This window comes from Neolamprologus brichardi, chromosome 3 (genome assembly GCF_056152115.1).
Source record: "Neolamprologus brichardi isolate AB-2024 chromosome 3, ASM5615211v1, whole genome shotgun sequence".
Taxonomy (NCBI): Eukaryota; Metazoa; Chordata; class Actinopteri; order Cichliformes; family Cichlidae; genus Neolamprologus; species Neolamprologus brichardi.
This window is the reverse complement of record NC_142106.1, coordinates 11,974,635-11,995,867: the sequence shown is the minus strand read 5'-3', so window position 1 is coordinate 11,995,867 and position 21,233 is coordinate 11,974,635. Positions and strand designations below refer to the sequence as shown.

The following is a 21,233-nucleotide window of genomic DNA, read 5'->3' as shown; positions in this document are numbered from 1 at the left end:
CGATACTAACCGCGAGACACGCTACATACAGCTTTGTTTGACAGAAATGAAGGAGAAAATTGTTTTGTTGGTCATTCATTTTTGTCATGACATCACTTTGATTAGTTGAGTATCTGACTGTAAAACATGATTGTTGGGCTTCATTTCTGTACTGAACAGTCATTTAAGATTAGCTAGTAAATAATAATTAGTTAATGTTGCACATGAGACTAAAGTCATCTCACTATGGTAATGTAAATATAATATGGCCAATATTATAGTATTGCCAGATTATTATGATATATATACATATATATATATCACTGACTGTCAGCTTGTTGTGTTTGTGGATATATGACTGACTTTAATTATCCATAAAATCATCAGATTCTCTGTAAGATTAAGGTCGACTATATGTATATTTAGAAGTAGAGGCTTTAAAACCAAGTTAATGCTGAAAGTACAAACATCACTAATGTCACATAACTTTGCCGACATGTGGCCAACAGCAATGTTTTAATGTTCTTCATTATTAAACATTCGCACATGAATAAGTGACGTCATATTCAGTACTTACTTTTGACAGTTCACTTTTCGGCCGCTCCCTTCTGCCATATTTTGCGGCAAAATTATCCACACCCACTGCCGCGCTATGAATTGTGGGATATATGGGACCACGAAGCGTGCACCGGACCACGCTTGATATTTGGGGAAATCGACGGCGCATTTGGAGTATGCATTTCAAGTACACTTCGGATTGGGACAGCCGTCGTCGCGTGGCGGTGACGTAACCGCACTTAAAATGCGTACTTCAAGCGTGCAGACCCTGAATTGGGACACAGCATGAGTCTGCGTCTTTCTGAATTTCTTGTGCTTCCTGTTTTATTTTGATAGTCCTTGTCCTATGCTATGTGTTCTGCTCTGCTTCCTTTGTCTCGTTATGGCAGATCAATTCCAGCTGTGTTCCCACTGGTTCCCCATGCTCTGGTCGTCCTGCCTGTGTATTTAAGCCCTGTGTTTTCCTCTATTTGTTGCTGGTTTGTCTGCTTGTCTTCCCCTGTTGGTCCCTCTGTGTTTCAAGTTTTTCTTAGATCTTTGTTCCTGGTCTCTTCCATTGAGATTTATTTATTTAGTGGCAATTTAAATATAATTTCCGCTGATCAATCTGAAGTAAAGAGATACAAATCTCAAAAATAAGCAGATGCAGTTCCTCTATTGTCCTCTTGAAGCATCAATAGTGAGTCAGCCCCCAAAGACTAACAGAATTAGTTCACTTTAGTGATTAAAAAAAAAGAACACTAACTAACATCACTACATTACAAATGGCTTGAAGAAAATATGTAAACTCAAATATTACCTCTGCTTCATATATATATATATATGTATATATATATATATGTTTTTTGTTTATCTGTTAGAAATCTAGCATCAACACTGATGATCATGGATACCAATAACAGCTCTAGCTGATTTCATTTCACTGAAAAATGGACCAAGGCTGCACCAAATATGAAAATTGGTTATTGGCTGGTAAAGGTTTGATATTACCACATTGTTTTTATGGAGCATCTTTAAACTTCACAACAGTATACTAGGACATGGTGGACATGAGCACATAGGTTTGCTAAGCACTGACCAACCTTGCCCTTCGTTGCTCATGACTCAGGTCAAAGTTGACCTTGAAAAACAAGCTAAAACATATTAAGTAATATATCATATGAAAGAACATGAAGACAGCTGTACAAAACACTTATTTTTAAATACTACTGGTCATGTGATCAGTAGTATTAACAGGCCATAAGAGGCTGACGTCAGCATGTTACAATGAAAACATCTTAAAACATCAAAGTTTTAGTAAAGGCCTTGCCCTATAGGGGGAGTTTTCTCAGTTCTTGGTTACACACACACACGTCCGCAAAACAGCTCGGGGTTTTCGGGCATGAAATACACGGATATACGGAAATGGCTGCTCTAACATCTACGCCCTTCTTCTGGTTTGGCTACTTGTGTGTCGTCGTGTTTGTGTCTGCAGGTGAGAAACAAAAAAACAACATTCCTCTTTAACACAGGGAGCCAGAGTTATATAACAATACATTATTTAAATACTATCCATACCGATCATGTTTGAAACACTGACGCTAATCTCTCTGATCGAAACTATTCTCGGTACGCCTGGAAACAGAACTGCAGACGGACTAATGCTGACGCCGTTTCTGCGCATAACGATGTCAAACTTTCACTTGTAAAGTGAAAATATAATAAGTGGGTTTTTTTTATGTTAATGAGCTCATCTTTGTCTCTTCTACACCGTCGTAATGACAGACCAGAATGTGAACTATCAGCAGCCATGATCAGAGTCGAGCTGGCTGCATTCTCTCAATACTGAAAACAAAAGCTTCGTTACTTATTTACATGACTTTATTATCTTCTTCTCTGAACCACCGTTTATGAAATGAGATGAGTTAATATATTAGTTCATACTAAACAATGACCATCAGACCAACTGATCAAGATAACAGTCAAGCAGATGATATACTTTAGGTTTGCTATGGGTTTGTTTGCATTGATAATGTCCATTTTTAAATTTCCAGCCTTTAGGATTTGTATTGAATGTTGTCTGTCTGACCTACTAAAAACAACACAGCGAGTACACACTGGGCTGAAGTGAGATATGCATTTTGCAGTCAATCTTCTAATGAATTCTCCACATCGTTCCTTGACTTCATGAAGTTTTACATCAAGTTTACATCAAAGTCAATAATTCACATCACTTTTTGAATATTGAATAACCGATGGATGGAGAAGCTTTCAAAGTGAAACTGGTGTAAATATCAAACAGCTTCTTGAACCCATGACCTCTGACTCAGCAGCTAACTGTTTACACACTCAAACCTTTCCATCACAGGAGTTAAAATGTTATTACTGGGGTGCAGAGGAGAGATATTTTTCTCAGACAATTCACCATTTAACAAATGTATATTGCTTAGGAAATACTCCGTGTACATGGGAACAATCTGTGGTTGATTAACCAAAATTATTATTTTTTTCTATTAACAATAATCATCAACAACATAAAGTGTGACATTTCATTCAAGCTTTCCTTTGAAAATTGATACATTAAAAGATGTAACAAATACACACAGACCGCATTGTAACAGAAAACATGTCAACTAAATGAAAGATAAGCTCTTTGTATAAACAAGAACAAATATGTATCTTAGAGGCTGTTTAAAAAAACATAAAATAAAAATTCAACTAATCATTTCATTTTTTACACAGTGTAAAACTCATTAAAATGTCAGCCAAATGAAAATTTGACACCCTAGTACACACTCAGTTCCAGCTCTCTGGGTACTGAAAGGGTTACTATGAAAAATACTTATAGTATGAAGGTAAAATCATTGATGGTAAATGTAGCCTGAAAATTATATCGTGATATTTAAAAAAAACTAAGATAAACAATATAAAAAAAGCAATAATTATAAGTAAATGAAGGAGATTATCATATTTTTTTTCAAGTGGCACTTTGGTGGACTTGTTATATTTAGGTCACATATCATCAACATAGGTGCTAGCATCTTGAGTACAGCCACGTATTCAGATGTCACTGATGTTGTGTTTTTGCTTCAAGCAGTGAAACACAATTTAATATTTCCATCTTAAGCAGGATCATTTTTGAAAATGACTGCACTTTGTTGCAGGTTGTTGAAACAGCTTCCTGTTGCATTGCTAAATTGTCAAAGGAAGCAGAATAACAGCTCCATGGAACATAAACTCATAGCATTTCTATAGTAATAATATTAAAATATGACTTTTTTATATCACAAAAAAATGTTTATCTGTATTATTGTGAATGATATGATATGGCACAGCCTTGGGTGTAATGTTGCATGTTTTTTTTTAAATATACTAAAGTTGCTGTAAAAAATTAATTGAGAGGTTAGACATTCATTGGCCTTTTTTTTTATTGCGATCCATGTCTGATTCACTTTGAAAGGCAGAATTACTCAGACAAAAAAACAATGTCATAGTTTTCCATGTGGGCACATCACAGTACATAGTATACAGTACAAACTTGTGTTGATTGGTGTTCAGAAAGGTTGTCGACCTTCTAAAAAAAGTTTATATGTTAAATAAACAAATTTAAATCAAAAATCTTATTTGAGTAAATTAAAAAATATATATTTCTTGATGATCAAAAAAGTGTTGGAGGGTTTCAGAACAGCAGTAAGTGTTTAAAAGGACATTTGTTAGGTAATCTGACAGGTTGACTGAAGTCTGTGAGCTTCAGTGGATTAACAGATTGTTCATGTTAATCCATCTGAACCAGGATTAAAGCTTCACTTTACTGGTTATAGATAAATATAGTAGTAGTTAGTGTGAAGTATTTGATTTGCTGTTGGCTGGTTTCATCTGTGAAAACACATCATATGAAATGAATTTAATGTGTTTCATCAGCTGAAGAACCTATAAGCTGTCAGACTTTATCTGACACAATATAAAGAAGAAAATTACCTGAATTACTGAGTTACTCTCTGATTACAGTCATATGATTTCAGAAAGTGCTGCAGCAGCTGCATGCTCTCTCTCCCTGCAGACTATTTGCTGCTGCCCGTCTCTACATGTTTTCTGTGTGTGTGTGTTTCTGCTGCTTCTTCATCCTCACTGTAAACAGATGTACTGAGAGTCTCCTGCACTGATGTTTCATAGGAAAGTCCAAACAGCCTCACTGGTTCTCCATGAAGAACAAAGATTTGCTCTCTGAGGCTCCAACACAACTTAAAGACAATCAAAGGTGGACAAAGTTCTCTGTGGTTTGATGGAGGCTACAGCTAAATGCTGCCTCCTCCATAGTACAATATACATTTTATACAGTGACGTCATTTTGAAGTCCTTTGACTGATGATGGTCTTTAGTATGTAGCTGATGGTTGATGATGAGATGTTTGTGTTGTTCTGTGGAGATCATTCAAGAACTGAACCTGTTAAACACTCAGACCTGATTTAGATGTCACCGTTTTAGTTATGACGCACTTATATGTGAGCATCTTTTATTCCAGCTAATGGTTACTCTAACACCACTTCCTGAAAGAAATTAGATTGGACCACAGCGAGCTGCCGTTGAAACACAGTTCTGATCTCTCTCAGTGACTTTCAGCTTTATTGAAAGAGAGAGATCAGTAGGTGTAGCGTGTGCCCCATGATCGGAAGTTCGGGGATTCAAATCTACCAAGTGGCTACCCTGAGGTACCCCTGAGCAAGGTACCGTCTCTACACACTGCTCCCCAGGCACTGGATTGGTAGCTGCCCACTGCTTCACTGTGTGAATGGGTTAAATGCAGAGGACTAAGCAATTTCCTGGAGTTAATAAAGTATACTGTAAGAGCCAAAGTCAATGTTTATGTTTTGCCTTTTTGTTATGGTGGCACAGGTGTATAGCTGTACCTGCGTCTCAGGTGATGGCATGTGGGTGTGGTCACAGTCTATTTACCTGATGTCGGTGTTCGCAGCAGGTGTTGTTGGGTGAGTGGTTTGTGGGCAAACTTTTCTGTTGACCGTCATTTTTTAGCACATCAGTTAATTAATTAAGCGCTATTTGTAAATTGATTGAAAGGACAAACGTTTGTTTTTGTTTTGTTCTTAAAATAAATGCGCAAAGTTCAAGTACGACTCATTATGGATTATTGGAGGCGCGTCACAGGGACACAACATATACATTATTATTATCATTATTGTTAAAACATGTAAACATGTGCGTGATGGTATCTTTGCATCTGTCTGAACATGGGAGATTAAGAGATTTAGCTTTTATAAACCAATCGACAGTCTTGTTTGGTTTATAAAAGAAAAAGCATCACTCTGGTTTACATGTTAATAAGAGTTATGAATTATTTTTATACTGATTTGGTTTTTCCGCGTGTTAAAGCAAATACACATGGAAAATTGTTTATAGCATTTGTATTCTATTTTATTCTGTACATAGTTATAGTTAATAGTAGCTAATAGTTAATTCAATTTGGTTTAAAACTTAATTTCATTAAAATGCAATTAAAAAAGAAATTTCAACAATGATAATTGTTTATTTTCTGGAAACATTGAGTTTTTAATAAAAAGATACTAAGATACTAAAGATCTGTCCTGATAAGAATGTCTTTGTGACTGAGTGTATATTCAAGCCGGAGCTCAGTGTGCTCTGTGTTTCAACTTACTCTGATTGGCTGCTGAGGAAATGAACAGTTGACCTTTAACCTCTCTGCTCTGTGTTTTTTCCTCTTTCAGACCAGAAAATCATCACAGCTGAGTCTGGACAGAACATCATTCTGCCATGTCAAGCTCTAAACAACAACAACATAGTTGTGGAGTGGAGCAGAGCTGTGCAGGATAAACAATATGTCTTTGTTTATCGGGATGATCAGTTTGATCCAGACAACCAGCATCCATCTTTTAAGAACCGGGTGGATCTGCAGGACAGACAGATGAAGGATGGAGACGTGTCTTTGATTCTGAAGAATGTGATGATTAATGATGGTGGAAACTATGAGTGTCGTGTTTTAATGAGAGAAACACGATCATGGAAATCAATCAACAACATCACACTGAGAGTCGTTCCTCCAGGTGAGTGAGTAGAGTTGAGTGTGTGTGTGATCAGAGGTGAAGCTGCTTCCTGGTTGTTGATGTTTGTTTCTAAAGATGTTGTTGATGAGACTTTGTAGAAAGCAGCTGGTCTGAGTGATGTGATCAGAGTGCAGTAGATAATGTCTGACAGCAGTTTGAAGAGGAAATGGATTCTGTTCTGTTCTTCACTCATCACCTACCTGACAGCTGACACCTCACACCTGTTTCTCACCTGCAGGTCAGACAGGAGGATCTGTTGGACTGATCGTTGGTCTGTCAGTTTCTGCTGTGCTTCTTGCTGTTTCTGGTTGTTTGATCTACAGAATACGTAAAAAAACACAAAATCAGGGTTCATACTAAGATCTCATTGGATCTACAGAAATCATAAACAGAGCCACATTTCATATGAGCCTCGAGATGAGACTAAAATCAATGGATATGTTAGTCACAAAATTATTTAAAAAAGAAAAATAATTAAGCGAAAGACCAGTTGAAAAAAATATAGAGTCATTGCATGTACCTTCACAGAATTACACTATGAAGGTAGAAGAAAAACGTCAACTTCTGCAGCATCACAAACTAAACATTGATTTTGGTAGAACAATCGTTTTAGATAAGGAGGAGGAAACATGTAACCCATGTGATAGCAACCATATATATATATATATATATATATATATATATATATATATATATATATATATATATATATATCAAATGGGTTGCTATCACCATCTGGAGCTGAAGCTTAATAAATGAGCAGCCTAGACCAGAAATTTTGAAACTCCAAAAACTCAGGGCATATTGTTCCTACAACTTTTTGTTTTGTCATTTTAAGATTATGATTATTTTTATTATTTTATTATTATTATTATTAATATTATTATTATTTCAATTTCTTTTCCTATAAGTGCAAAATTATCAAACAAATTTGCATTCTAATCCACTACATTCTCCATTTCATGTTTCATCTGTAAATATTTTTAAACATTTCAAATGTAGAAGTAAAATTTAAAGTACAGATCAATTTTTGTTAGGTTATCTCTGTGTGACCCAAGGACTGCAGTGTGTACTTACTTTTAGTGTCCTGGCTAGTTTCATTGGCAAGAGGAAAAACTCTGTTACACAAATTCATAAATTCAGTCTTGCTTTTGTTACATTTTCAGAATCAATGAATGTTTCAGTAGCTGAACAATCAAACCTGTTGTGTCAGGTTTAACCCTGGTACAGTCAATTTACAAACAGTGACTGAACAAACTGACAACATAAACACTGTATGTGATGATGAGTGTAAATTGTTTATTGATTATACATGATTACTAATCTAATCGTGTAACTATGGGCGACCGTGGCTCAGGGGGTTGGGAAGCACATCTGTAACCGGAAGGTCACCAGTTCGATCCCCGTGCTCTCTGTCCTGGTCGTTGTGTCCTTGGGCAAGACACTTTACCCTACCGCCTACTGGTGTTGGCCAGAGGGGCCGATGGTGCGATATGGCAGCCTCGCTTCTGTCAGTCTGCCCCAGGGCAGCTGTGGCTACAACTGTAGCCTCCACCAGTGTGTGAATGTGAGAGTGAATGAATAGTGGTATTGTAAAGCGCTTTGGGTGCCTTGAAAAGCGCTATATAAATCCAATGCATTATCATTATATATACGATCCACTTATCAGCTATATGTTACAAATATGTTACAAATTGTTCTGATCGTTAAACGAAGCCAAATAATTGTTTCCATCACTACAGAGTCACATATTTCAGTCCTCTGATCTTTGACGCTTTATTAACTTTTCCTTCCATGAAGGAGACTCAATTCATTTTAAAGATTTCAAGTTTGTTGATTTACTTAATTTCGCTTGAATGTGAGTTTATTTTTAATGGTTAATAAAGTTTCACATGCATGAGACCCAAATGTTTTCTCGATGGCCTTCATTTCTTTATGTTTCAATATTTTTTTTGTTGTGTTTTTACATTGTTTCTGAAATGTTGAACTTCACGCATATTCATATTTGTTCTTTGGTGGACTCTGAATTCACTGAGTTTGTTGATGATGTGTTGCATCGCTGACTGATGTTCTCCAGCACTGTGATGAAGTCTGTTGCAGTCTAGCATGAGAACTGGCACATGTTATTCTTTCAGAGGCATACCTGCATTTGGACAAGGTGAAGTGCTATTGTATCAGCTAACACTAGCTAACTAAGTAGGTTATTCCAGTCAGAAAGTACAGCTGAACATTCAGTGTCCACACTTTGTTTTCACTACACATCACAACACTAAATACATTTAAAAGAAGATCATTCTCATCCACAGTTCACAAAATAGCACCAATTCTTTTATTCTGCTTGTATTCATTCAGTTCCTGCCATATCTTTTTAGATTGCAGCTTGCACCTACAAATTTTAAGACAGCATGTGTTCTTAGGCGTTATTTAATGCTCAATGAACATGCCTTAGAACTCAGCCGTAACGTCATTGTTGAGCCGCTTGTTATGTATGTAGTATTTCAAGTCAAACATCTCCCTCTAGTGTTCATATATAAAACACGTAAAGCTGGGTTCTCAAACTCCAGTCCTCAAGGGTGTCCTGAAACAGTTTCTGTCGCAACACACCTGAATAAAATTAGTAGATCATCAGCAAGACTCTGCAGAACTTGACTGCATGCTGAAGGGGAAACCCCTAACCCTATAAATTTAAGTAATCATAGGTGTTTAGAGAAATTTAATAAAATGACTTTTATTTTACCATGTTCAGTCATTCATGAGCTGCTGTAACATGCATCAAACGGCTGTGTCTGCCACCTCAGCTTGCAGCCAAGTTCTATAGAGTCTGGCTAATGACCTACTAATTGTATTCAGCTGTGTTGCAGCAGGGACACATGGAAAAGTTACAGGACACCGGCCCTCGGGGACTGGAGTTTGAGGCTGTGTCCCAATTCAGGACTGCACGCTTGAAGTACGCATTTTAAGTGCAATTACGTCACCGCCACGCGGCTGTCCCAATTCGAAGTGTACTTCAAATGCATATATATATATATATATATATATATATATATATCATAATAATCTGACAATACTATAATACTGTCCATATTATATTTACACTACCACAGTGAGGTGATTTTAGTCTCATGAACAACATTAGCTGATTGTTATTTACTAGCTAATCTTAAATGACTGTTCAGTACAGAAATGAAGCCCAACAATCATGTTTTACAGTCCTGTGGTCTCAGCCTCAGATACTCAACTAATCAAAGTGATGTCATGACAAAAATGATTGACCAACAAAACATTTTTCTCCTTCATTTCTGTCAAACAAAGCTGTTTGTAACGTGTCTGGCGGTTAGTATCATGGTTGCTAGGCAACCTGAACAGCGCGACGAAGCATATACCGTCCCATTTCACAAGCCTCTCACTTCCGCACTTCTCGTACTTATAGTACGCACCGTACGTAGTACGCGTAGTGTGCGTACTTCAAGCGTACATACCCCGAATTGGGACACAGCAATAGTATGCACTGTACGTAGTGCGCGTACATCAAGCGTGCACCCTGAATTGGGACACAGCCATAGTGTTCCAGTCTGTCATCAGTGTGTCTCTGCACAGGTGAAGTTTTTTACAGACATGTGAAAACCAATTTGTCTATTGTATCATTTCACAAACAAAAAATATCAAGAGAATCAATAGAAAAGCTGTGTGAAAAGCTTTCTGTGTACTTTTTAGCTCCAGCTGTAAACAATAATCAATTTTCTATGTATTTTTATTTTTTATAAGCTAGTTTTCAAACAATGATAAAACATGTTCTCTGACATTGTAAATGACGAATCTTCCAAGCCATGGTCTTCAAAAAAGCAGGGGGACTTATGTTGGTTCTTAAAGACGTTCAGCCCGTTCTCACTCCCGGGACGTAGCATATCGACTTTTTGTTATGTCCGGCAAAGTTCCTGAGGTATGCGCCGGGTTACGGATGAATTCCAGTGGAATGATGGTCCCGCGGTAATGCACGTTCCAGCCCTAAACCTAACCGTATCCCTAACCATAACCATAACCCTGTTCCTAACGTTAACCAGCACTGAAATGATGTGAAATAGTGTTTTCCAAAGCGATCTTAAGACAGTGAACGAACATGTGTAGATTGAGTCCAAACGGTTCTCATGTTTTTTTTCCGACGTTGTCATTTAGGAACGTGTTTGGTACCTGAAAGCGTAAAATGTTGAGGATTTGTCACTTATCGTAAAATATTACGCTTAGGGAGTGAGAACGTGTTGAGACATTTCATTTTGCATCTTTAACTCATTGAAAGGCATCGGGACATTTGTTCATTTCTGTAAAACACTGAAACTCAGTGGTGCTCTGTGTGATGAGCTGCCTCTATTATTGTTAATATTTACAGTCAAACAGCTCCCTCTAGTCGGCCTCATCTGGTATTAATGTAAAATACGAATGATGGGGTTCCAGTCAGTCATCAGTGTGTCTCTGCACAGCTGTAATTAAAATGTGTTCAGAGGGCCTCAGTGTCTGAATGGTTCCAGTTCAGCTCCATAACAGCAGCATCCCTGGTTTGATTCCTGTGTTTCAGCTCATATCTGCCTCCTCTACAGTTATGTGAATTTATAATGTACCACTCATGTCTTTCCACAAAGAAAAAAGTGAGTCCCCCAAAACTCTGTTTGAACCAATAGAAAGCTGGTGCTCAGAGGAAGAGGGCGGGCTTTACTTGGTGTCAGTGAGAGAAATGAAAAAAAGCTCAAATGAGTGAGAAGGACGATGAAGGAAACATCTGTGCTGTGTCTGCTCTGTAAGTAGAATCTCTGTGTTTGTTTGAATTCTTGTACTTTGACTGTCTGCTCTCCTGATAACTGATGATGGAGGAGAAGACATGAAAAACAAATCAGGCTGAATTCAAGTTCAAAACACCACGAGGACCAACTGCAGGTCTGAACTGACTCTTTATCTTTGCTCAGGAGTCGAGGAAACACAGCAGGCAGTGAAAAGATCAAATGATTCACTGAGTATAGTTAGTGCACTTGATGAACATTTTAAAAGAAGGTGTTTAAACCATAGCTGAGGAGCATAAAGAGTTCAAAATGTGTGAATGCTATTACGACTGTAACCTAAAAGTTCTTCAGAAAATAAAATATTGTTAAATCGTCTTCTGTTAACATTTGAGATCAAGCTTTAAAGTTACATGTGGGTGTTTAATATGACTAATTAATTACTTCTCTGAATATGCTCTGTATTGGACTAGTGACTTGAATTTATAACCTGCATCTCACTCAATGACAGCTTGACAGGTTTCAGCTCTACTTTCTTTCTTTGCTGTAAGGTTTTTTCCACACTTTTACAGTCCTGAAAATGAGCAGATATAGAGAGACGTGTTTGTGTGTTTGTCAGCTGTTTGTGTGGAGTTGTTCTTTATGTTCACCTCAAATCAACCTGAGTGTCATTTCTCTTTAGTTCTGATCTCACTGCTGAGCTGCACAACAAACCAAGGTCAGTAACCTTCTTCTGTCACAGTTTAAACCTGAGAAATGCTCACTGATATGACCTGATTGGGTTCATGTTTTAGAATGGAGCTCATATAGAAAACTGATGAAATTATGGAATAATTACACTATTGTAACCATTTTCAGTTTTCAGACCTTTTCATTTTAACCCTCACAGCTCGTCTGACTGTGAGTCCCAGCAGCTCTCAGTTCTTTGAAGGAGACTTTGTGTCTCTGAGCTGTGAGGAGGACGACAGCTCTGCTGGATGGACTCTGAGGAGAAACACAAGCAAACGACAGAGGACTCAGTGTGGAGATGGGTGGGGAAAACCAGCTGGTTCTTCCTGTAACATCAGTTACATTTACACATCAGACAGTGGAGTTTACTGGTGTGAGTCCAGAGAGGGTCCCATCAGTAACATGGTTAACCTGACAGTCACTGGTAAGCTGAGTGTGTGGAGTTAGTGTTGATGAAGCTGTGTGTAAATGGATGAAATGCTGTAGTTTGTCTCTGTGTTGAGGTGGATCAGTGATCCTGCAGAGTCCTGTCCTCCCTGTGATGGAGGGAGATGACGTCACTCTGCTCTGTAAAACAAAGACCACTCCCTCCAACCTCCCAGCTGCTTTCTATAAAGATGGCTCCCTCATCAGGAAGCAGCCTACAGGTCACATGACCATCCAGCATGTTTCCAGGTCTGATGAAGGCCTCTACAAGTGTGACATCAGCAGTCATGGAGAGTCTCCATCCAGCTGGATCACTGTCACAGGTGACACACTCACCTGTCTGTGTTTCTGCAGGTTCAACATTCACAATGTGACGACAACTTAATGACTGTGTTTGCTTTATTTTAGGGGAACACACCACCACACCTCCACCTACATCCACACCTCCACCTACATCCACACCTCCACCTACATCCACACCTCCACCTAAATCAATTCCTCCACCTGGTTCCACCTCCATCACTCTTCCTCCTGTTCTCTCTGTGTTGTCATTTGTTGGATTATTCTGTGTTGTGGTTCTGCTGGTGTTACTGGTTTTGCTGGCCAGACGATGTGTTCACAGGAAACATGAAGGTGAGACTCGGACTTCTTAGTGGGGTTTTCTTTTACTGAAATTTTAGTAATTTTTCTTATTATTGTCATTTATTTTATTTTATCTTTCTTTCTTGCATGAGATATGTGTGCTGTCAATTGTGTGCTGTTGATGTTCCTTTTCTAACAACCGTCACTGTTCTTCAGGTAAAGGTCCACCTACATGCTTTTTACATAATGTTTTTTCTTTGTTCATAAACTTTGATAATTTTAGCTGAACAAGACGAAGCTGTAGAAGATAACATCACATATAGCAAAGTCCAAATATCCAATTGCCAACAACAGATTGTCCAAAAAAGGAGAGGTAAGTTTTTTCTTCTTCTTCTTCTTTTTTAAAAAAAAAAATAAGGACATTTTGGTACATTGTGGATATTTTTTATAAGGTGAGGTTAAATACAGAAGGAATATTTAGTCTGACACATCTTTAGGGCAGTGGAAAAGAGCTACACTCTTGTAGAGATAAGTTCAATAAGGATAGATCATTAGAAGCAATAGCAATCATTTATATGTTCAATTATATATGTAGAGAATCAATATTTGGCGGTTAAACTGTGACTTTTGACATAAAAGTTATGTAGATGGTTGCTGAGTGCTTATATGTGTTTGGTGTGCACCTTTACAATCTGGTAACATTCATGCATACTAGGAGTAAGGGTATATATAAAACTAAAACATGCCTTATGAGCATAGTTTGAATTATCATGACATTTTTTGACCTTCATCTCCTCAAGAGTTTAAGACTTGTTTTAGTCTGATACTATGTTTAACTAAGGACATCATGGAGCATGTGAAGGATGGTTAGAAGTGTGAAAACATTGCTGTAACACTAAAACAAGCATCTCACAATTTTTCAGACTAGAGTTTACCTGTGAAATCAGAGTTTTTAGAGTTCTATATTATAGTTTAATCCTTGCTTGATGAACAATTACAGATTTATTTTTTTGTTCAAAACAGCATTATACATCATTAAATTATCTGTCTGTAAACTCTCACACTTAGTGAGTCTTGTTCTTTGTATGTTGGACTGTTTTTTGTGGTCTGTGGTTCACAGATGTTAACAGCTTCCAGCAAATATGCAAGCCTCAACCATTTCACCAATGAGCTGTTAATTATAATAGGAGGAAGGAACGTGCATTTATTATTATTATTATTAATATAGAATATGCAGTTTTGACATGAGTCAACATGAGTATGATGTGCTACATGGAGAACATCCACAAAAACACAAATTTAAAAAATAAATAAATAAAAATGAAAAGCAAAAAAAGTTTGTTTTTAAATTAATAGTTTTTCATATTATTCACATAAAACCAGAAAACATTAGATTATAAATACTGGGCTAAAATACACAACACTGTGTAGAAAAAGAATAGAAATATAAAAGGAACATCAAATGTCATGTTTTCAGTGAATCAAAATTGTGCCTAATGTTATTCATTATTATTAAAATATTAGATCAATAAATGAAAGGTTCACTGATCCATATTACTCACTCAGAAGTCTTGAGCTACCTCTCATTTTGCTATATTTTGATAGGAAAATGGTCCTTGGTGCAGTGACTTATGTATAATCATAAATGGTTTATAGGGAAAAAACTGAGTTGGTACAATTCTAGTGATCTTTAAAGTCAATTTTTGGTGTGACCAACTTTATTCTTCAGCACAGCCTGGAATCTCTCAGTCAAACTTTCTTGTAATTTCTTTTAATAGTCTTCAAGAATAGCTATTCTGGCTTCTTGAAGGACATCCAAAGGTCTTCTTTGGGTGCTCCTACCTTTTAGTCTGTCTTCTGTCAGGAAATATCCCACACAGCTTCAATAATGTTGAGGTCCAAGCTCTGGGGAGGCTAATTTGTGACTGATCTTGTTCTATTATGTGTTTTTCTATCTAGACATGCTTTTACTGCCTTTTCAGTGTGTTTGAGATCACCGCCATAGTAAAAAAATGTTACGAACCAGACACTTCCCATATGATATTACATTGTGCTACTTTTCTGTGTTCATATTTCCATCAGTTTGGCAAGATCTCGAACACCAAAGGTTAAAATGCAGCCTGAACAATGAAAGAGATGAGCTACAGATGGCTGTAGACAATCTTTTGTACTTCTGAACTCCTACATACATATGTAAGAGTTCAGGAGAGAAGTATGAATTGTTTCTTGGCAACCATCAACTGAAGAGCCACACAACACTAGTTCATCATTTGAGTTATGCAGTTAGGTGCCTTTTCATACTTGAATTAAAAAAATATATTCTGGAAATGGTCAGCTACGTTGAGTGGATTGAAAAGGATGTGGAAAAATAGCAGCCATTGTCCAAAGAAAAAAAAAGTCTGGAGAAACATTGTTCAATAGCACTTGAAAACATCACATGAAAGTCTGACTCGTCGGAAGCAAAATATGAACAAATGACGGGTTATTCAAGACTTTTGCAGTGTTGTAACTGTTTTGTTGTTGCTGTTGTTTGTATTTTTGTGTGTGTGCATAAAGAGTTCTTCTAGAGCAGCAGTTTCAATCAGCTCTGCTACAATCTATCACTTGTACTGCCTGCACTGACATCCTCTGTGTGTGTTTCATTGTGCAGAGAGTGATCCGGCTGCAGTCTCTTCAGCAGTGAGAACAGAATATGTCACTTATGGGCAAATCATCATCAAAGACAAGAAAAAAAAGTCAGGTACAGCTGATCTTCATTTTCTCCATCATAGCCAGTTCAATCTCTAAATTGTAAAATCAGAATGCTACAAGCTTGGTGTAATGTTCATAATATCCACCATCCTAGTCTGCTCACATATTGATTAACACCCAGCTTATGAAAACATGCAAATGTTTTGCCTGTCTTCGTATTGGCTGCTTTAGAAAGTCAGAATCTGTCCAACCATTCTTACACCAGGATCCTGGAAGTTATATTTCACTAGTCAAATTTCCTGTCAGCACAAGGAACTGAAATTACGTGCACACAAACACACACACACACACACACACACACACATATACACTACAGGTCAAAAGAACAATCCAGTTTTTCCAGATTTATTGAAAATTCTCCACGTTAATGTCTCATTGCACTCTGAAATGAAATGAAAGCATTGTACAAAAAGACAACTAGAATTAAACAAGAAATTATAGAATTTATATTCTAAACTTCTGACTCATCAAAGTAGCCGCCTTTCACAGATATAACAGCTGAGCACACACATGTCATTCTCTCTACAATAGAAATCAAATATTCTTGAGAAAGTTCTTCCCTTATGTGTTGCAGAAGTTCCCATAAATGTTTCACTTAGGTTGCGTTGCTTTCACTCTTCTGTCCAGTTCATCCCAAAACAGCTTGAATGGGTTTCAGTCAGGAGACTGTGCTGACCACTCCATGTTTTCAAGCTTACCATCTTCTTCTTTTTTCCTGAGGTAGTTCAGGCATAGCTTGCACTTATGTGTTGGGTCATTATATTACTGTAGGATGAACCACTGACCAAATAGACACATACCAGATTGTATGATGGTCTTTCTCACTTCTGTTGTTATTTGCTTTTTCTTGCCATTTTTGTAGCAACACACTACTTTCTTCAGCACAATACTGCTCAAATGATGCATGTATGGTACCATAATCTGTTCCAGCACGTCTTTTATGTTGGAACACATAAACATAAAAACACAATTACTTACTCCTGGGTCCCAATAACCTTGTTGTTTACACCGTTAGGTTCCCCCAGCTCACAGAGGCCCCCTGAGATCAACAAAGGATGCTGTTTAGGTGTATAGGCTGTCTTCCTCCCTGCTCATCTCTGCGGGTGTGTCTAGAATTCTACAGACGTACCCATGTACCGCTTGACCCCTGGAAAGGCTGTGCCTTTGGGGTGAGGCTAAATATAGGGGTCGTTCTGAGAAATCCAATGTAGGAATTAGTAGCAACAGCTTTCAAGGCCTGATCAACCTCTATTGCTTCAGAACAGCTTTAAATTGTTAATCCATTTTGTGTTCCCTGAAAGAAAGTCATTTTACATAATACTGAAATAATTTTTTCAGTTTTTATGGGTAACCTTACTTTACCCAAACCTTACGTCATAATCTTACATCTTTTTTTTTCTAAAACAGCTGAATTATCGTTTCCAAAACAAACATAAAATAATGAAAATTTGATTTTTGCTGTGGCACCAGGACAGTGTGTGAGTCAAAACTGACGACAGTGTATGTGATGAATGAGCATAGCACATCATTCTTAGTGTCATGTTTGGTCTCAATTGACTATCTTTACTCAGGTACAGTGTGACTCCTTCAACTCAGCCACTTGTGTTTTGGGATTCTGGAGCCACATCTGGTCGATAAAACATTGGGTAGAATCATAACTGAGGCTTATGTGCCAAAGCATCTCAGTTGACGCCAAGATAAGTTCGCTATCTAGGTTTGGTGAACACAGATTTTTGTTGATTATGTTACTGTAACTATGAGACATCCAAACTCATAGAATTATTTTCTAACCTAGTCCTACATTTAAAACCACAGCAGCTTCCTGTTGTTGACTTTAGCTGGTGTGAAGCTGATAAAATTCTCATTGCTGTTTTCTGGTTTGGCTAATAATAGTGATAGGTGAGAAGCTGTTGCTTCTCTGCCTTGTGGTGAATTGCATCAGTCTGTGCTAAAAAAAAAAAAAAGTAACATCATTGTGGTGTTTGACCTTCCTTTTTCATAAAACACCCACCCAGGTTCATGCGGTAGATTAACCATAGCACACTACAAAACAATCACATTATAGTATAATATATTATACAATATATTATAAAATGTTTTGTCATTATCTGATACACATAGGTTCATAACTTTACATGATGCTGTGCTCAATAACCCAGCGCACGGACCATCTGTGATGAACTGGCAGAGTTTGAACAGTGCCAGTGGCATTTATGTACAACCTCAGTGTGTCAATAGACTTTGAGTAAAACACAAATAACAAATTGTGGTAATCACAAGTGGTAAAGCATAAAGTATGCTGCAATAATATAACAGTACTATTGCAGCTGCTCTACTTACAGAAATGTATATGTACTTTACTCTGCAGAGAGCAATCCAGCTGCAGAGTACTCAGGAGTGAGAACAGAAGACATCAATTACGGACAAATAGCCTTCAGACCAAAGAGGAAAAAAGGTAAAGCTGCTCTGCACCTTTGAACTCGTACTTATACATCGCTCTTCATTTATACAATTTAAGGCAATAAATTAAGATGATAAAAGATCTAAAGTCGCTTCAAAGTGAATTCAATATGAATGCAATTTCAATTTGAACTCTAAAGACAGCAATGCTACCATTACGGTCTAAAAAAACTAAAGTAAGACTATCATGGACATAAGAAAAAATATAAACCAAAAAAATACTATAATCACCAAATGGCCTGATCAACAGTCCAGTGCACTTTTAAAAAGAAGGACTGCATCGACCAGCCCAACAGCACCAAAAGACCTGAAAGACCACAGAAGACAACTAAAGTGCTGGTGTCAAATTTGGAGTTGCTGATTCTCAACACAGCTACTTCACACTGAGCTGCAAATCCCTCTAATGCACACTGGAAGTTACCAACAGATGAGGCCAGAAGAACCACATCATAATAGAAAGGTCATACCAAGGCCACCAAAGCAGAAACACTCCACCACTTAGCTGCACCCAGAAATTTTATCCATAAATGTTAGGAACAGAATCGGTGATGAAGTGCAGCCATGACAGATTCCAGTTCTGATGATAAGAACTGGAATCTTGCTATGGTTGTGCAGGGACTGATTGGCCTGTAGCAACAGATCAATGAGGTAACATTTCCATTGCATGTCTCTATCTTCAGTTGAGGTCAGCAGCACTCCATCCACACTGGATTTACTGAGTCACTTAATGGTTTGTCAGAATTGCTTCAAGGCCGATTGACCGTTTTGCTCCATTGTCTCACTGAGTCCTCCCACACTGGAGTTTTTACTTCACACTACTACTACTGTTGGGACTTGTCACCTCACTCCAGAGTCACATAAACCAGCTAAGCTTTATAGGACTTCAGCTTCATGGCTTCCTTCATCTTCTGAGTTTACCATCTGTTTTGGGGGTTACTGCCATAACAGGTACCTTGCAGCTGCAAGGTTATAGGTATTATCTCCCAAGCCTCCTTCAGAATGCTGCTGGAGTTCTGCTAAGGATGGGAGTTAAAGATCTCGTGAATTGGGCCATCTGTCAGACACAACCAATACTTACCAGAGATTTGGGTGTGCCTGGTTTGTCCAGCATCCTCCCAACCACCTCATCCAACTTAGCATCAGGTAGTGATCACTTGACAGCTCTGGTCCTCTTTTACCTGAGTGGAGAGACTGTGGTCCAACAACAAAACACCCCTTGGGTTCACTCCTACCCTGGAAGCGGCCAAGGAGAGAGGTGCTTGTGGGGGAACTGGGGCTTAGCCCATAGGGCCCAGCAACACATAGTCTGAAAGAAACATGTGGACCTGCCCTCCTCTGGGTCTATCACTCACATCAGGGCCAGAGGTCCTGCCAGTCCACTCTGGCTTTAAGAGCAGGCAAATACTGTATAAATGTGTTTATGTTTCCAGGAACACTCTTCTTTGTATTTATGTCTGTTAGCTCATGTTTCCTCAGCAGTGATTTTGTTTCTTTGCACAACAAACATACATTTGGTTTTATGTGTGTTTCTCACGTGGTTACGTGATCACGTGGTGGAATTCACCAAAATGTCAGATGCAAAAATTGACTTGTTCTGGTTTGGTTGCGGCTCACGTGTCTGCTTTCAGTTACAGTAATTTGAACATTTGATCTTATTAACAGAGAATTGTTAGTTTCTTTTTTTCTTTTGACATTTTATAATTATGTTTAATCAAATTTTGTAGTCATAAAGGTGAATGGAGGATTACTCATTAAAAGTTACTTATAAAAACTCCCCACTGTATATTTTCCCCCTTCATTGCAAATATTGTACACTTAAATTCTGAAATTGTCTTTGATAAAGTTAATGCTTTTGACATCTTGACAGGTTGACCACATACATTCATCTTGCTGATCATGATCATTAAATTGTATTTGATTAGAAAGATTCAGTTTAACATTTTTCTGATACAGACCATGAGACTGATGAGCTACACAGAAGTTAAAGCTGTTTGCTTATTTGCAAAACACAACACAGTTCTACCATACTCATTTAAGTGAAAACAAAATGCAATACTGATAAAAGGTTAATAACCATTTTAAAATCATGAGTTAATTTAATATACAAGAAAAAGCCATCCAAGCCTAACTGGCCCTGTGAAAAAATGCTGAATATATATTTTTAATTTCAGCCACACTGGAGGGTTCACCAGTATGTATGGTCTCCTCAACGTTATGCCAAAGCATCCTAAATATAATTAAAATTAATTTTGACTATGCCACCCCCATAATATCTTTCTTTATTTTGTCTATTGAGAGATGGAATTGCTGCTGCGAGTTTGGATCATTGTCATGCTCCATAATCCAAGTGTGCTCGAGCTTCAGGACATCAACTGATGGTTTTCTCCTTCAAAATGTTCTGATAGAGGCGATAATTCATTGTTCCACCAATTAAGCAGCAAAGCAGTCCCAGACGGTCACACTAGCATCACCAAGTCTGACTGCTGGTATGATGTTCTGCATTCACAGTGTGTTTAGTTGACATTGGACCATTATCAAAGATGATTTAATCTGGGAAATTAAATCTGGCAGCACTGGTTTCAGTCAGTTCCTCCTGTATTAGGTCAGTTTAATCACCCAGGAAGTGGGACTTTGCTTGAAGCTAACTACTAGCGTTAGAAGGTTAGCAGTAGGTTTAACGTTCATCATGTTCACCATCTTCTCAGTATGCTAACATTTAGTGATTTGGATGATAATGAGGAAATGATGATGAGTTTCAAAGGTTTTTTTCACTATAATCCTGGAGCTGTCACTATGAGACGTATGAAGACATGAACGGAAAAGTCTAGAGATCCTTAACTGAGTGTACCGAGCCTCTGAAACTGTCCTTTAATAGAATGAATCAACCTTTTTTGTGAACATTTTTAAAGTTCTGCATGTAAAACCA

At 37.7% G+C, this 21,233-nt stretch overlaps 2 protein-coding genes across 2 annotated transcripts in view; both read left to right on the top strand.

Annotated features, from left to right (window-relative positions):
* LOC148103510 (cell adhesion molecule CEACAM2-like) overlaps positions 1–8,501 on the top strand; it is a 272,876-nt gene extending 264,375 nt beyond the window's left edge. Inside the window, exons 7-8 of the mRNA XM_087838753.1 lie at positions 6,258–6,593; positions 6,832–8,501. Coding sequence (XP_087694879.1) covers positions 6,258–6,593; positions 6,832–6,953 — 458 coding nt within the window. The 3' untranslated portion in view covers positions 6,954–8,501. The remainder of the gene's footprint in view (positions 1–6,257; positions 6,594–6,831) is intronic.
* A 2,782-nt stretch (positions 8,502–11,283) lies between these two features.
* LOC148103509 (Fc receptor-like protein 5) lies at positions 11,284–13,167 on the top strand. Its single transcript, XM_087838799.1, has 5 exons — positions 11,284–11,382; positions 12,042–12,077; positions 12,249–12,512; positions 12,592–12,837; positions 12,923–13,167. Exons 1-5 carry the CDS (start codon positions 11,352–11,354, stop codon positions 13,165–13,167), a joined length of 822 nt encoding a protein of 273 aa, XP_087694925.1. The 5' UTR covers positions 11,284–11,351.
* The last annotated feature ends 8,066 nt before the right edge of the window (positions 13,168–21,233 follow it).